Here is a 17,983-nt window from a genome sequence, read left to right on the forward strand (position 1 = left end):
CCGAAAAGATGTAAAACAGTCATAGCATTTGAGGGCTGAAAGAGGGTTTAGGGGTTATTAACCCTTTCATTTTATAAATTAGCTGGCCCAGAGTGCTTAAATTATCTTGCCTAGCACAAAAGGAAAGAACTAGGGTAAACTCTGATGTGGGAAACAAAGGCAGAAGAAAAATTCTTAAATTTCCTTACTATCTACAGCCCACTGACAAGTCCTTGAAACAAGGAGAGTGACATTTCTCTAGGAACTCAGCTGCATCGATGTTCATACTTTGCTAAGGGCAACAGGAAATCTTAGCCTGACCTCCAGGATCCTGTAAGTCTACTTTAACATATAAAAATCCTTGGGATCCCTGGGTGGCACAGCTGTTTGGTGCCTGCCTTTGGCCCAGGGCGCGATCGTGGAGATCCGGGATCGAATCCCACGTCGGGGTCCCGGTGCATGGGAGCCTGCTTCTCCCTCTGCCTGTGTCTCTGCCTCTCTCTCTCTCTCTGTGACTATCATAAATAAATAAAAATTAAAAAAAAATAATTTCTTAAAAAAAAATCCTTTGGAAACTGCCTTTATCCTGGCAATCATCCCCCAAGCATATGACCCACCAATACACATCCGAAGGGCCTCATGGCTCAGGTTTTAATAGATGGTAATAAATGACTTTTTCCCAAAATAGCTAGCCCCCCAAGGTCCTGGAAGCCTTGCTTCCAAAATTCCTTAGAGACTTATACTGTCCCTAACCCCTTCCCAACTTGAAAGTATAATCCTCATGGTCCCGTGCTGTACTAAAACTACTTTTTTGTACCAAAGACGTCTCAAGAATTCTTTCTTGGCTGTCGGCTTCAAACCCTAACATTTTTCCTACATCAAACTTCACACACTGAAGGTTCTTTTCTCTGAGCCTTCTTCATTGCTTCCTTCTGGTAGGAAGGGAGCTTTGGCGGCACCACCTGAGCTGTGCTTAGTGGCAGGGTCTGCTCTTTAACTTGGCCTCTGCGGAAGCCTTCTGGGGAGGCAGATGGTCCCTTACTGCCCTGCTGGGGCTTTTCTCGTTCTTTTAGAATGAGGCCGATTAGCACCTTCCCTCTGTAAACTCTGGGCTTTAGCTGTCACTCCAGGTTACAGAATTAATTAAATGCTTTATGTACATTATTACGTTTATTAACTTATGATTTTCCAAAGTGGTTATCCAAGTTATAAATGTTGGTTCCATGTCTGATGATAAATGCTCTGAGGCTTCAATCCTGAAAAGAGGGTGGCTGGAGGGAAATTCACTAGAGGGTAGAGGCCTCTGGGAAGCTGGAATGAAGCTAAGAGGAGGCTCTTGACCCAAGGTGCCTGGTCCGCTGAGAGCATCTGCACATGCCCAACAGCTACTCTACCCAGACACCATCTCCAACAAAGCCCATGACAGCTATCATCACGTCCTGCCGTGTTTGTAAAGAAAACGCTACATTTCATTCCCGTAGCCCATATCCCTTGACTGATGCTTTTAGGTTGAGGTTCCCCATACACCTCAGGAGAGACATTGCATAGCTCTCTGCATATTTCTAGATGGTAAAGAAATGATCCTTTGCTGCTTGCTGTACTATGAATCAATCAAAAGTTATTTATTTTCTAAACTATAAAAACACATACAAAAAGGGACTTATTTGTGGCCACAGTTCAGAAATGATATCATTGTGACAAACATTCCTGTGGGCAGGGCCACTGTGGAGAAAGTACTACTACCAAACCATTAATAATCTTAATCACCAATTGGTCTCAGACTCTTCAGGTTACTACTTCTAAATTACACATGGACAACGAGTTAAGTTTTATTAAACCAGACTCATAAAAGTAAGGACTGTGCTTCTTCAGGTTGATAAAATATAATTCCAAGATTCTGAGGAAAATAATCTTATATCAGTTCCAGGGAACTTTTCTCCCCAAGAGTTGATTGGTCACTTTCTGTGTAAGAAAAGAAAGACAGGAAAAAATTAGATACTTTTGCCATCAGAAGCAGACAGCCGCTTCTCACCCCAGATATGTAGCTGAGACCAGTGGGGTTCTACCCAAATCTTATCTTCCCCAGCTATAGCAACTAATCATGCAAAAAATTCTTCTTGAGGTGTTTAGGAAAGATGATCTATATAGTCAGTATGTATTACTTCTGTACAGTCCTTCTGTACAGATTTAATATCCAGATAGACTCATCCATCCATCAGTTCAAACATACAAGCACAATAAAAGGCCTGGCCTGTGACGCTGACACAATGGACAGGCCATGTGGTGCCGGGGGACCCCTTCCTCGAAGGGCCCGGCCCGGCCCAGCCCAGCTCCGGGTGTGTTCCAGAAGCAGTTCTCCAATCCCACATCGGTCTGGTATAAACTCGTCTTTTGGATTCTGACTTTCAGAGTCCTCTGGCGGTGAAGTGAAGGGGTTGGGAAGGAAATGAAAACAGTGAAGGATATGGGCCTTCAGGCATGGCAGCCTGCCTGGCTTTTCAAGGAATATTTTGATAGCAAGTCTCCTGGCCTCCGAGGGTCTGGGACTTGCAGCATTACTGATTCCACTGGGCCCATGGGCAGGAAATGGTGGCGGCTTTGAGGCTCTGACTCCTCAAGCTGCCAACTTTATACTATACTTAGACATTTTCCAGTTTATTTTACAACCTCTAGAGGTTATCTGACTAACCAATAAGGAGTATAAAACTATCATTTGGGGGTAGAGAATGAAAACCCAACAATTCTGATAGATTAGGACATTCTACCATAACTCCTAAGTATGGAATTTGGTTTCATTCCAAATATATACCTGGAAGGTGCCTTTTTTAGATTTACCTTTTAAGATTTTTAGATTTAGACAGGTGCCTTCCAAATTTTAGCAGTGGAACAACGCATCACAAGCTTAAGTTTACTCCCCAGATATGTAATGGTTAATTCAACAGGTCATATGTGTTTCTCTCAATTTCTCTTTCCCCTGATAAAGCTGATGGATCCTGCTCCAAGACTGACTGACCTTCTTGAATAGCTGAGCTCGCAGCCGGTATGACTTATATTCCAATCTCCTCTTCTCCTCTTCTCTCTTTCTCTGCACTTCTGGCAGCTGCTCATAAATTCTTAGGAACGGTGCCAAAAGGAAAACAAAAAGCAATGAGATTACCTAACCACAGAGGGACATGATCTCTTCTCCCCCATCTCCCTGAGGTATGCTGCTCTCAGGGCATTGGGCCCTCAGAGACAGGCCCCAGAACCCTGGGGTGGGCCTGTTTCCTGTTAGACAGTTGGAAACAAAGAACACTGGCCCGGGGTGCTCATGATCTGGGAGGGCAGACAGATGAACAAAAACATCAAGAAATCCAGCTTATAGTTGTTACTTCTGAGAAAGGTGTGGAATAAATGAGTGGAGATAACAGCTTCTCACTCTATATGCAAAAATGTACAGTTTCAATATAAGAATATAGATGTGTTAATTAGTATATTTTTAAACACACAGAAAATAATAAGAAAAGCACAATCATGGCCCTAGGTACAAAATGCTACATAGATTTCCAAGAAATGAAAGGTGGGTCTTAAAGAGAGGAGCAGAGAGGGGATGAGAGGAGAAGGGAGTATTAGAAAGAGTCAAGGCCTCAGAGAGGTGTGCAGGGAAGCAGGTGGGAAGCAGAAGAGGTGAAGGTGAGGTGGGCTGTGTAGGGTCTTGCAGCCATGTGAAAACCCTGGCCTCTGTCCTATCAAAGGCTGGGTGCCACTGATTTTAAGTAGGGAGGAACATGATTAAACATGCATTTGATAAATATACTCTAATTGGAAATGATCTAAATTTCCAACAAAAGAAGAGTGAAACAGATTATAGAATATAATGGGATTATTACAAAGCATAAAAAATATATTTCAAAGAATTTTTAATCATATGGGAAAATGTTCACAATATAATGTTGAGCAAAATAAAGCAGGCTACAAACCTATATATACACACACTATCATCAGCAATTTGAGAAAAAATAAGTGTGTGAATACAGGTCTCTGCAAAACCCCCACTCCTGCCAGAAACAGGACTAGTGTCAGTTCAGTTCAGATGGAAGGATGATCAGTGACATTTATTTTCTTCTTTCTATTTCTCTATATTTTCCAAAGTTTTCTATAATTTGAAGAGTATCATTTAAAATGATGTAGAGGCTCTGTGGGAACTAAATGAGAAACAAGAAAGAACAGAAGCAGGAAGAAGAGCGTCCTCTGAAAGTGGAGGCCAGCTTGCATCAAGGCAGTGAGAGCAAGTTCCAGAGCAATCACACTGAGTGCCCAGAATGTGCTAGTTGGCTGTGTGTGTGTGTATGTGGGGGATAACACGGCTAGAGGCGCCTGCTCCCCAGCTTCCAGCTGGATGTGTGGCAGGTCTGTTTCGGATATGGTGGAGGCAATCAGTAACTGACAACACTAGGGCAAAGGTCAGGAACAAGAGTAAAGAGGAAAATACTTTTTTTTTTAAGATTTTATTTTTATTTTATTATTTATTCATGAGACACACACACACACACACACAGAGAGAGAGAGAGAGAGAGAGAGAGAGGCAGAGACACAGGCAGAGGGAGAAGCAGGCCCCATGCCGGGCGCCCAACGCGGGACTCGATCCTGGGACTCTAGGACGACGCCCCGGGCCAAAGGCAGGCACTAAACCGCTGAGCCACCCAGGGACCTCCAGGTACAGACATTCTTAAATGTCACTGTTGATGAAAACCACATGTGATATCACCTCACACCTGTTAGAATGGTCATTATTAAAGAACCAAGAGATAACAGGTGTCTGCCAGGATGTGAAGAAAGGGAACCCTTGTGCACTGCTGGTGGGGAATGTGAATTGGTGCAGCCACTGCAGGAAACAGTGGAGGCTCTTCAAACAATTAAAAATAGAACCACCATAAGCAACCTAAGGGACCATCAACAGATGAATGGATAAAGCAAATGTATTATTATATTATTATTCAGTCATAAAAAAGAAGGAAATCTTTCCATTTGCAATGTGAATGGACCTTGAGGACGTTATGCTATGAAATAAGTCAGATGGAGAAAGGCAAAATTGTATGATCTCATTTACACATGGAATCTAAAAACATCAAACTTGGGGCTCATCAAACCTGGGTGGCTCAGTCTGTTAAGCGTCTGCCTTCAGCTTGGGTTGTGATCCCAGGACCCTGAGCATTGGGCTCCCTGCTCAGCGAGGAACCTGCTTCTCCCTCTCCCTCTGCAACCCCCTGCCCATGGTCTTTCTCTATCTCTCTTAAATCTTTAAAGATTTAAATAAAATCTTAAACAAACAAACAAACACAAAAAACCCACATCAAACTCACCGAAATAGACACTAGAATTGGTGATTGCCAGAGGCTGGGGCATTGGGGGATGAGGAGGTGTTAGTCAAAGGGTACAAAATTCCAGTTGTAAGAGGAAAAAAGTTCTGGGGAATCTAAGGTCCAGCATGGTGACTCTAGTTAACAATACTGCATTATATACTTGAAAGCTGCTATTAGATAAAGGGCTAGTATCCAAGATCTATAAAGAACTTATTAAACTCAACAACAAAGAAACAAACAATCCAATCATGAAATGGGCAAAAGACATGGACAGAAATCTCACAGAGGAAGACATAGACAAGGCCAACAAGCATATGAGAAAATGCTCCGCATCACTTGCCATCAGGGAAATACAAATCAAAACCACAATGAGATACCACCTCACACCAGTGAGAATGGGGAAAATTAACAAGGCAGGAAACCACAAATGTTGGAGAGGATACGGAGAAAAGGGAACCCTCTTACACTATTGGTGGGAATGTGAACTGGTGCAGCCACTCTGGAAAACTGTGTGGAGCTTCCTCAAAGAGTTAAAAATAGATCTGCCCTACGACCCAGCAATTGCACTGCTGGGGATTTGCCCCAAAGATACAGATGCAGTGAAATGCCGGGACACCTGCACCCCAATGTTTATAGCAGCAATGTCCACAATAGCCAAACTGTGGAAGGAGCCTCTGTGTCCACTGAAAGATGAATGGATAAAGAAGATGTGGTCTATGTATACAATGGAATATTACTCAGCCATTAGAAACGACAAATACCCACTATTTGCTTCGACGTGGATGGAACTGGAGGGTATTATGCTGAGTGAAGTAAGTCAATCGGAGGACAAACATTATCTGGTCTCATTCATTTGGGGAATATAAAAAATAGTGAAAGGGAATAAAGGGGAAAGGAGAGAAAATGAGTGAAAATATCAGTGAGGGTGACAAAACATGAGAGACACCTAACTCTGGGAAAGGGGTAGTGGAAAGGGAAGTGGGTGGGGGGTTGGGGTAACTGGGTGATGGGCAATGAGGGGGGCACTTGAGATGAGCACTGGGTGTTATGCTATATGTTGGCAAATTGAACTCCAATAAAAAAATAAAAAAAATTAAAAAAAGAAAGCTGCTATGGGAGTAGATCTTTAATGTTCTCACCATAACCGTAAGAATGCTACTACCATCAACAAAATGGTAATTATGTGAGTTAAAGGATGTGTTAACTAGTGTGGTAAACATATTGCAATATATACATGAATCAAGTCATCACATCACGTATCTTAGACTTACACAATGTTATACATCAATTAAATCCATGGCATTCTCATAATCGATATATGCATATCGCTAATTAACTGCTAAAGCATGCAATGGCACAAAATTCAGTAAGTATAAAAAGGCAAAAAATTAGTCTTTGTCCTACCTCTGTAGGTTAGTCACTCAGTCCTTTTTCCAAAAGGCAACCACTATTACCAGTTTTTTTGGATATCCTTCCAGAGATATTCAATGCATATAAATGCATATGCATCTATTTAGGCACAAATACTTTATAAATGCTGCATGTGGTAGCAGTGTACACATGCTTCTGAAACTTGACTTTTTTTAAAGCCTAATTTAATATGTCTTAGTATTCTATTATTTCACTCTATTGCATAAATTCCTAGAAATCGGATTGCGTGGATAAAGGGTAATACCCCAAATAAACATCTTATTTCAAAATATTCATATCTTATATTTTAGGTATCTTTATTTATATTTAGGTTTTTAACAAAAACAAGCCTGACAAAAGCATACAAATTAGTGGGAATTCTTTGCATCTTTTATATCTGACTCATCTATATTGCAATCTGCTATTTTTCTTTCCTTTTTTAGTGTTATGAGAAACTTCTTTCACAACTAATTTTCTCTTAATGTTTTAACTTGAGCATAATGTCTTTATTCTGGAGGCAAACCAGAGCTGCTTCTTTTTTTTTTTTTTAAAGCTTTTATTTATTTATTCATGAAAGACACAGAGCAAGTCAGAGATAGAAGTGGGCTCCATGCAAGGGGCCCAATGTGGGACTTGATCCTGGGACTCCAGGATCACATCCTGAGCTGAAGGTAGACACTCAACCACTGAGCCACCCAGGGCATCCCAAGCCAGAGCTTCTGATCACTTGGTGGCTTTATTTATACTTTTATAATTACTCTTATTCTTTTGGCCTTACCGTTTAGACCTCTGAATCATTTCCTTCTTCCCAATAGGCCTGCTCTTTCGGGCATCCAGGAAACCTAAGCATGAGAAGAAGGGATTTTCAGTGGATAGTGGGTTAATAGGGAAGGGTGTTGAGCTGTGAGAAGGCGCTGCTAGAACCTGATGCCTCTACCTTGAGCAGACAGTACTGGGCAGTGAGCAATGACCAAGGTCAAGGCCAAGGTTAGACTGTGGGGACTGCTGACAGCAGGCTCTTGAAGACACAACACACTGTGGCACAGACTAAACAGTGTGAAAAGAAACACTGGCTGGTTTGCAGGTAGGGCTGTGATGAAAGCACTAGGTAGCATTTCACAGTTTTCACAGCATTCATATATTATTTTATGGCGATCTTACACCTAGCAGAATGTTAGGAGTACAGCCTGGAGGGTTTAAATCCCAGCTCATCAGGTGAATAATCTTGGGCAAGGGACTTAAGCTCTTGTTGTCTTTGTTTTCTCATCTGTAAAATAGGGGTATTAAAAGCATCTACTCCAGAGAGGTGTTACAAGCATTACACAAGAACAGTGCCTGGGCAAAACACATAAGGGTTACTATTATTATTATTATTATTATTATTATTATTATCACCACCCTATGAGATAGGCAATCCTGGAATCAGCCCCATCTTTGAAGAAAAAAACATACTTTTGGAACTAATTTGCTCACAGACACATGGCTAGTTTATAAAAGCATCATTCTCACTGCACACTCTGATCTCTAAGACACAAGGGCAAGAGGACTTGGCCTTATATGCATCACGAAAGTGCTGAGAGCTACACAGGGTAGGTTCTGCTACGTAAGGAAAGTGGGATCTCAGCAAGCAAACAGTCCCTTTCTGTCTCTGTCACTGGCTGGGCACTGAGCAGTGCTCCCTGGTGTGAAGTCAGTAAGCAAGCGAAGAGCCGGAGGGTACCTCTCTTCGGGAGCGGGTGCGTGGGGTCCCGGTAGCCCTGCCATTCTCTTGAAACATTGAACAGTGCCTCTCGCTCACTTTCCAACATGTTCTGCAGCTTCCTCTCCTGGACTATCAGCTTCAGACGCTTTATCCGCTCCCCAGAGCGGGAGATGAAGTCAGGTCTGTGAAGGTGAAGGGATTCCTGAAGAGAGAAAAGGCCCCCAGCTTCATGTTAATGATGCAGCTTGTTTTCCAAGGGCCTAGAAAACAGTGCCTGACCAAAAGTGGTTTGAGGAGCCTGTTCCTAAAGTGCAGAAAATTTCTGGAGTTGAAGAATAATCTAACAACTCTCTGTAGGGGAGAGCTCCAGTAGGAAAGCCAGAGGAACCAAAGGATGCCTTTGGAATAAGCTAAGAACTAAGACTCTGGCAATTACAATTCTTCCAAATGTTGATGCGCTAGAGCTCAGTCCATGTGCTATTTTAAATTTCCCTTCAAACAAATACATTATTAAATGACATTTCTTTCAGTTGCCAAGGTACATATAAAGAAGGGATTTTGTGCCTTTTAAATCCTGTGCTAAGCAGACATAGGAATTATTTAAATGAAGGAACACACATAGACTGACACAAATATCAAACCTCCAGAGCGCTCTACATGCAGATTTCTACAAACCCGGCATCACAACATTCTCCCTCCTCTTGCCTTGTCCTCAGGTACTGAGGGCAAAAAACAATTTACAATGGTTAACAGGCAAGCGGCCTTTGATTAATGATGACAATGGGAAGAGATGAACTGTGGAAGTGCAAGAAATGAGTGTTATGTGACTGTTCTTCAGAAGGCCAAGTCACAAATTTAACATCTCTGCATCTCCCTTTCTGATCCCCTTAAACATATGGCTAGAAATAACTCAATGTCACTGCACCTGTAGGGTTGCTCTCACAAATGGCCTCAGTCGCTCTCTGTCTGGGCCTGCTAGTGGCCTGTGGCCATCCACGTGCTGTCCCTGCCAGTTCTGTTCCCGTAGAGGTTCCCTCCACGGTTTGGTGTTGGTTATTGGTGCAAACCAGCAGATACCAGGGCCATGAAGCTTGGGTAGGTTTTCCTTCTTAGGTTCAGACTTCACGTTTTCCACAGGAACAAACCATGATACTCCTATGGAAATTATTTTTAAGAAAGAAAAAAGATTTTTCATTCTTCTCATCAAAGAATGTGTGTAATATAGGCTCTTGAGGGGATGCAGCTATCAGAGGCCAGCATGATGTCCTGGAGTTTGCTTAACTGCAAGTATGACTGTAATTGCAGTGCTAGATACTTTGAAAATTTGCCAAGGTGGTGCTGGAGGAGATGGGGTCAAGAGAGAGTCACTTAGAAATAAAGAATTTTAGCATTGGGGATCCCTGGGTGGCGCAGCGGTTTGGCGCCTGCCTTTGGCCCAGGGCGCGATCCTGGAGACCCGGGATCGAATCCCACGTCGGGCTCCCGGTGCATGGAGCCTGCTTCTCCCTCTGCCTGTGTCTCTGCCTCTCTCTCTCTCTGTGACTATCATAAATAAAAAAAAAAAAAAAAAAAAAGAATTTTAGCATTGTGAGAGACTTGAAATTCACTAGTTCTTTGCTACAAAACTGGAATTAGAAACTGACCTTCAGGGATGCCTGGGTGGCTCAGTGGTTGAGCATTTGCTTTTGACTCAGGGCATGATCCTGGAATTGAGTCCTACATTGGACTCCCTGAATGGTTCTCCCTCTGCCTCTGTCTGCCCGTTTCTCTCTGTGTCTTTCATGAATAAATAAAAATCTTAAAAAAAAAAAAAAGGGAAGAAAGAAACTGACCTTCACAGCAACTGTGTTTGTTCTTCCTTAACTTTTTGTTCCCAAGATAATTGGTGAGAAGTCTTTTCTCTTCTATTTTTTCTTCTGACCAAGAAGTCATGTCACTGTCCTCTTCTATCCTAGCCTCGCTAGAACTTGGAGTTGGGAAAGTCATCCCAACATCACGAGTGTGTTTTTTGACACCGTTCACGATCTCCAAGTTACCTGAGGAGAAAGATCCACAGATATCCTGGGAGCGGCCTTGAGATTTAGAGGGCATGTGTATTCGATTTAGTAAATGGAAAATTTCTAAGCCTTCAAAAATGCAGGCTCCTGCCTCCTCTGGATGGTGTGGAGAGATATAGAGGGAGAGAGATAGAGGGAAGGGGAGGGGGACCAACGGGGAGAAGGGGGAAGAAGACAGAAAAAGGTTTTTATTTCTAAGTCAGGTTAGATATTAGAGGGGAAAAAACAACTAACATGGATTCAGTGGGTAGAGGATTTCAGTTCTGATTACAGGTGAGATATTTAATGCTTATAGTCTTACTGACAGGCATCCAGGTAAGGACGAGGTTGACATATAAAGACAAGACTTAGGGGGAAAAAAATCAAGGGAGAAGGTTATTTTTGTTATATAAAATCAAAGGATATAGAAAAACATAAGGGAAAAGCCTCTTTCCCACTTCTGTTCTCCATTCACTCAGTTTGTAACCCCATAGTTTCAAAGAAATTTTTGCACACATTTAAGCGTACTTTATTTTTAAAGTACTTTGCTTTTTCTTTTTAGTTATCAATGTTGGAGATCTTGTCATATTAGCAGAGAGTGCTTCCTCACCCTATGGTTCATTATATGGATGCACGATAATTTATCTAAGCATTTGGCTATTGATGGATATCTAAGTTGAATTAAATTCTCTGCTCTAATAATTACTTCAATGGTTAATTCTGTACACTTGTCATTTTGCACATATGCACAATATATCTATGGGTTAAGTTTCAAAAGTAGAAGTGCCAGGTCAAAGTTATCTTGATAGAAACTGCCAAATTGCCTGTCATAGGGGTTGTGTTCCCAACCTGAATGTATGAGTATCTACTTCTTTACACTTGTGCCCTCAAACTTACTATGAAATTGATTTTTGCCAGTCTGATAGGTGAAAAACGGCATTTGAGTATAGTTTTAATCTTCATTTTATTGTATGTGAGACTAAGTATCATAACATATGTTTAAAATCTATTTGTATTTCAATGGAAATGGTTAAATTCAGGTAATTTACCTGCTTGTACAGCTTTGTTTAACATCTGTACATTTTGCATGTTGTAAAGGGTAGAGCTTGAGCTCCAGAAACTACTGGTAGAAGATGAAACAGAGTCAGAAGAAATCACATGGTCTGCCACCTGTAAAAACAAGAGACCCTGTTATTACCTTAAATCACTGGCATAGTCAACCACAGCATAGGAAAACATACAAGCCACCAAGAGCCCCTTCTAATTCAATTCCAGTTGTTGATATCAAGTTGCCAGAAAGCTTCTGACAATGGGAACATGCTATTGCACAATTTGTAACGGGGAAATGAATGCTGCTGTGGTTGGATATGGGCCTGAGCTGCTGTAAAAAGGTAAGGCATCAAGACTGGGTATGTTCCCAGGACTTGAAAAAAATCTGAAGATCCTAGTCAAAGATTAGCCTGGTGTGTCTTCAGAATGAAATGCTAAAGTTTTTTTTTTTTTTTTTTAATTCTAAAATTTTGATGAGAGATAAAGAGGGCTAGGAATGACTAAAGAGGGTGCTGGCTGCAGAGGGTGCCCTCCAGTAAGATCAGACTTGGATACTTCTACATGGGTAAATACAAAGCTGCAAGGCCCCATGAGAAGTCCCAAATGACTGGAGTATTTCAAAAATTATTAAAGAACCCAAGACGCCTTTATAATTATGTTCAGAGCAAAGAGGGGCAACTTTATGGGTTGAAGATGGTGGAATGTTAGTGAATGACAAAAAGATAATCAAAATGTAGTAGAAAACAGTCTCTTAAACTTATCACAACAATCTGCTGAGGGATGGGTCCTAACCTAGAACAATTAGAGTCTCTAGGGGAGGGGTCTGAGTACCTGTATTTTTCATAAATGCCAGGTACTTATCTACTTAAGCAAGTTTGGTAAAAGTGAATTCACGGCTAAGTCAGGAAAGGAAGCAGAATGATTGCTCCCTGAACTAGATAAACTATATTCCAGGTCTCTCAGGAAACTGCAACAGTTTCTTTTAAAAATTTGAAACAGAGGGGCGATTTTAGATGTCTGGGGACAAGAAATGTTTTAATTTTCAAAAAGATAAGCATTGCAAACTGGCAGGTTTAACAATAATGACATATAAAATTCTAGAATGGATCATCAATCTAATAATTTGCAAGCATTTGGAGGTCAAAGAAAAGATTAGCACATTTCAGCTACTGCTCAGGAAGGTAGGCAGAACAATCACTGCCAGGTTAGCCTGTTGTTTTTTTTTTTTTTTCTAGTAGATATCGTCACTAACTGGTTAAGCCAAAAGAATGTGTAGTTGAGTGCAACTAGATTTGAATAAAATGACAAAACTTCTTGTGATATCTCTGAGGGGAAGATGAGTTACGTGGGTTAAATGATAAAATAAACTGGTAGAACCATAATGGGTTGAACCACTCTTACCCAAATATTATCAACATAGAGAGGCCTTTAGTGTACATTTGACAGCAAGTATTTACTAAGTGCCTGTCGTGTCCAGTTACTGGGTTTGCTCTATTCCTTCTTAAAATTTTATATATCAGTGTCTTGGAGGTATGAGAAGCAGGTTTCTCATATGATGCATATCTGGGAGGGCCTAAGTCATTTAGGATCTTTGTCAAGATCCAAAATAATAAACAGGAATGATGCCAAATCAAACACGGGATAATTGTAAAGCCCCACACACTAGGCAGGAGGAACAGCAACTCTGACACAGTAGAAACAGCTTTGTGTTTGGAGTCTCAAGACCTACGCCAGTCTCAGATCTTCCCTTTACTAGCTGGCTCTACTTGAGCAAGCACTGCATTCTCTGTAGGTTTCTCAGCTCAAAAAGGGAGCACCTTCATTTCTGAAAGTACAGAATTGTTAGAAAGAACCAGTGATTTAGATTATAAACTGTAAAAAACTAACATAAAACTCTGAGCCTACTGTGATGTTAAAAAAACCCAAGATGTATGAGTATAAGGAAGAGTGGTGTGAAAGATAAGCCTGACAGGCAATATACTATCCCTTCTTTGCAGCTGTAAGAGAAGAAAGAACATTAGGTACTGAAAGGACTGACTTTCAAGAGAGATTGTTAAGTATAAAAAGCAGAGCTGCCAGGTTTGTGAGAAAAAGGTAGAAAACATATGCAGCTATTTGCTTTTTTATGTAAAAAACACCTGTGAAAAGAATAGAACCCAGATTGGAAAGAAGTACAGCTTTTTTTTTTTTTTTTAGAAGTACAACTTTTAATTTGTAAATGACATGATCCTGTCCATAGAAAATACTAAGGAATTCATAAAGAAGTATTAGAACTAGTAAATTTAGCCAGATTGGGGATATAAAATTAAATAGATAAAACATTAATTGGATTTTTAAAAAAGATTTTATTTATTATTTCAGAGCAAGCGTGAGTGCTCCCACAGAGGGAGAAACAGAATCCTTGCTGAGCATGGAGCCTGACTAGGGGCTAGATCTCAGGATTCTGAGATCACGATCCAAGCCAAAAATCAAGAATAAGATGCTTAACTGACTGAGCCACCCAAAATCATTTGTATATCTGTATTTTAGCAATAAACAATCAGAAAATAAAATTAAGGAAAATTCCATTCACAATAGCATCAAAAAATTGAAATATTTAGGAATAAATTTAACAACAGAAGTGCAAGGCTTGCACAGTGAAAACTATAAAACATTGGTGGGAGAAATTAAAGATCTAAATAAATGTGAGACATTCCACATATGTAATTTTTTTAAAAAAGATTTTATTTATTCATGAGACAGAGAGAGAGAGAGACAGGAGAGAGAGAGAGAGGGAGAGGCAGAGACACAGGCAGAGGAAGAAGCAGGGTCCATGCAGGAACCTGACATAGGACTCGATCCTGGGACTCCAGGAACAGGCCCTGGGCTGAAGGTGGCGCTAAACCGCAGAGCCATCTGGGCTGCCCTCCACATATGTAATTTAAAAATGGGCTCAGCCCCTGGGTGGCTCAGTCGGTTAAGTGTCTGACTCTTGACTTCGGCTCAGGTCATGATCTCAAGGTGGTGAGCCTACTTGAGAATTTCTCCCTCTGCCCCTACACTCTGCTTTCTTAAAAAAAAAAAAAAGATGAATTCTATGGTATATAAATTATACTTCAATAAAACTTAAAAAAAATCTCTGTGAAGATATGCAAGAACTAAGAATGAGTAACACTGAGCAGCTCTGGAAAGGAGAGCTAGGTGACTAGGACTGGGAAGGAGACAATAAAATATTCTTTTATATGTTGAAAATTTTGTACCATGTGATTGTATTCCAGTTTATTTTTATTTTTTTATTTAAACATTTTTTTAAAGATTTTATTTATTCATGAGAATACACAGAGAGGAGAGAGAGAGAGAGATGCAGAGACATAGGCAGAGAGAGAAGCAGGCTTCATGCAGGGAGCCTGACGTGGGACTCGATCCAGGGTCTCCAGGATCACACCCTGGGCAGGCGGCACTAAACCGCTGAGCCACCAGGGCTGCCCTGTATTCCAGTTTAAGAAGTGAAAATAAAACAAAAGCATACAGAAAAGAGTGCAGCTATAGAGGTTTCATGGCTTTGGTGAGCTCAACAGAAGTAAAGCATATATAAGGCTTAAGAAATGTCCTACCCACAGAAAGGAAGGTGATAAATCTGCTCTGTCAACACGCTCTCACCATCTGAAGCACAACATGCTTAGTTCAAGGAGACATGTTTAAAGATAGGATATCAGCAAACAATAGAACCAGGGAAGCTGCCAATTTATAGGAAAGGGGAGTGGAAAGCATGTCCTGTGAAAAATGGTTCATAGTGAAGACCTGAGAGGAAATACTTCCGGGAAGGAAATGGGAACCCAAGAGGAAGATTAGCCTTATTTCTCGTGCCTTTTTTAAAAAAATTTTATTTATTTATTCATGACACACACAGAGAGAGAGAGAGAGAGAGAGAGAGAGAGAGAGAGATAGAGGCAGAGACACAGGCAGAGGGAGAAGCAGGCTCCATGCAGGGAGCCCAACGTGGGACTCGATCCCAGGTCTCCAGGATCACACCCTGGGCTGCAGGCGGCGCTAAACCCTGAGCCACCTGGGCTGCCCTTCTTGTGCCTTTTGAAAGCAAGGCTGGGAACAGAGCAAGGGAGTACAATAATTGGAGATTTTGGATCTCCGGAAATTAAGACCTTTGATAATGGAGCCTTAGACACATAAATAAGCTGCCCATGCACAATGAGGGAGGGTGGAGCTCTCTGCAAGCAGAGGCTAGGGTGCCTCATGGCACAGATGCAGCAGAAATGACAGTCCCTTCCAAGCCCAACTCTCCTGAACATAGAGGATACAACCAGTCACGCTATGCACCACTGATTTGATTCAATGAGGACCTTGGTGTGTGTTTGTTTCTAGTTCAAATCTCTTTCAGATTAATTCCTGCCTATAAAAAGTCAAACATTTAAAAAATAGAACAAGTCTAAAAATAAGTTCTCTCTCAATAAAATATATTTAGTTAGAACTCTAGGATGGTGAAAATCCAAAGGACAAGTGTTTTCAAGGATGTGGAGAAGTTGGAACCCTCACATACTGCTGGTGGGAATGTAAAATTGTGATATTTTGGATAAGAACAGGGCAGATCCTCAAATGGTTAAATGTAGACTGCTTATGCCAGCATATATCTGCTCCCAGGCATATGCCCAAAAGAAATGAGGACATACATCCACACAAAAACTTTGTAAAGGAGTATTCACAGCAGCCTTGTTAATAATAGCCAAGGAGAAGAGATCCAAATATCCATTTACTGGTGAGTGAATAAATAAAATATGTAATGGAATATTCATACAATGGAATATTATTTGGCAATAAAAAAAGAATGAATACACTGCTACAATATAGATGAACTTTGAAAAATGTTAAGTGAAAGCAGTCACAAAAGGTTACATATGGTATGATTCCATGTATATGAAATGTCCAGGATAAGCAAATCTATAGAAACAGAAAGATTAGTTACTTAGTTACCACAGCCAGGGGCTGGGGCAGCTGTGAGAGGTTGGGAAAAATGCAGAGGGACTTTGCTAATGTGTACTGGGTGTCTTTAGAGGGTGTTGAAAATGTTTTAAAATTAGATTGTGGCGATGGTTGCACAACTCTGTGAATACTAAAACCCACCAAACTGTACATTTTAAGTACGTGAATTTTATGGTATGTGAAAAACCTCAAAAAAGCTGTAAAAATGTGTTTATTTATTTTCCAAACTGAAATAATGTAGATTATGAAGACTTATTTGGAGAAAAAAGCTTATGTTCTCTGGTCCTACATCTGCTGTTTCTAAATCAGATATAAGAACAATGGAAGGGGACCAAGTGTCATTTTCATATAATAAAGCATGAACAATCCCAACAAAAATGTGGACACTGCATGTTCTTGGTACAATGTAGCACTACACACACTATGGCTGGGGCCAGCACAAACTGTCAGAATCATGCAATCATGCAATGTTAACTTCCACAGAGTCACAACAATAATCACAATGCGCAGGTCTTACTGTGTCTGACAATCTGTGCTGATGACCCACCAAGGGACAGGACATCAGTTTTGCTGAATTCATTAAGGATGCTGTTGGTAAACCAAGTCTCAGCTATCTCCTCAGATGATCTCATCATCCCTTAGGGCCTGGGTGTCAATCAGCTTACTCAATCCTCTGCAATGAGGCTTACACAAAAGATTTAAGTGACTTCAGAGCAACTGACATTATCAGGCACCATGGTTTCAAACTTTCTGTTGCAGAGTCTTGGAAGAAGACACATGCTAGCTGGCTGGCTGGCCACTTCTGTTTTAATTTCTATTATTATGATAGCAAACTCACCTTTGGATACCTTATTCCACAACAGGAAAAGAAAATAATTCCTACTATCTCAGAGATATATCAGGCTTTTTAAGTATTTTTAGTTTAATTAAAATCTAGGTGAGACTCAATTCCCACATTTATTGATCAAAGATACCTTCAGATAGGCTCCATCCTTCCAAAAGCTTTTCAATTAAAAAATTATTTTTGGGTAGAAATTGAGCTTAGAAAAATATATCCAATGTAGGAGAAAGGCCATGTTTTCCTACATGACCTCATATAGCTATTCTTCATGTAGGAAATTTGTTATTGCTGACATTTTGCCAGTCAGATGCCTGCTCGGAGACGCTTTTCTTTCAGAGGAATGGGTTCATGCTAGTTCATTTATAACCACTGAAGTTTAGGACCAGAGATACACATTGATAAGACAGACCAAAACAAGAACTATAGTCTATGGCACAAAGGACAGCCTTTTCTTGTGAAGAGTTTTTAGATCACATGTCAACTGTAGTTTCAATAATAAAATTTACTAACCAATAAAGAGTGACACAATCACAAACTGTCTAAAATACAAAGTTTTGATATATATTTAATTCCTAGAGATGAAATTAAAACTTAAAAAAGCAGGCACTTAGGTGATAACTGTCTATTATTCATCATTATAGAATCAGAA

The 17,983-nt window shown here is 40.6% G+C and overlaps 1 protein-coding gene across 6 annotated transcripts in view; it reads right to left on the reverse strand.

The window, feature by feature from the left end:
* Positions 1–1,577: 1,577 nt before the first annotated feature.
* Positions 1,578–17,983, reverse strand: part of ALMS1 (ALMS1 centrosome and basal body associated protein) — a 222,472-nt gene continuing 206,066 nt past the window's right edge. For 5 of the 6 annotated variants that reach the window (XM_055312267.1, XM_055312271.1, XM_055312268.1 and 2 more), the window contains 7 exons: positions 11,519–11,639; positions 10,266–10,469; positions 9,359–9,588; positions 8,452–8,635; positions 7,510–7,573; positions 2,993–3,092; positions 1,578–1,941 (listed from right to left, as the gene is read on the reverse strand). In XM_055312267.1, the coding sequence (XP_055168242.1) occupies positions 1,897–1,941; positions 2,993–3,092; positions 7,510–7,573; positions 8,452–8,635; positions 9,359–9,588; positions 10,266–10,469; positions 11,519–11,639 (948 nt within the window). In that variant the 3' untranslated portion in view covers positions 1,578–1,896. The remainder of the gene's footprint in view (positions 1,942–2,992; positions 3,093–7,509; positions 7,574–8,451; positions 8,636–9,358; positions 9,589–10,265; positions 10,470–11,518; positions 11,640–17,983) is intronic. The other variant, XM_055312270.1, reaches the window with a different exon arrangement.

Source organism: Nyctereutes procyonoides, unplaced genomic scaffold (assembly GCF_905146905.1).
Source record: "Nyctereutes procyonoides isolate TBG_1078 unplaced genomic scaffold, NYPRO_anot_genome, whole genome shotgun sequence".
NCBI lineage: Eukaryota > Metazoa > Chordata > Mammalia > Carnivora > Canidae > Nyctereutes > Nyctereutes procyonoides.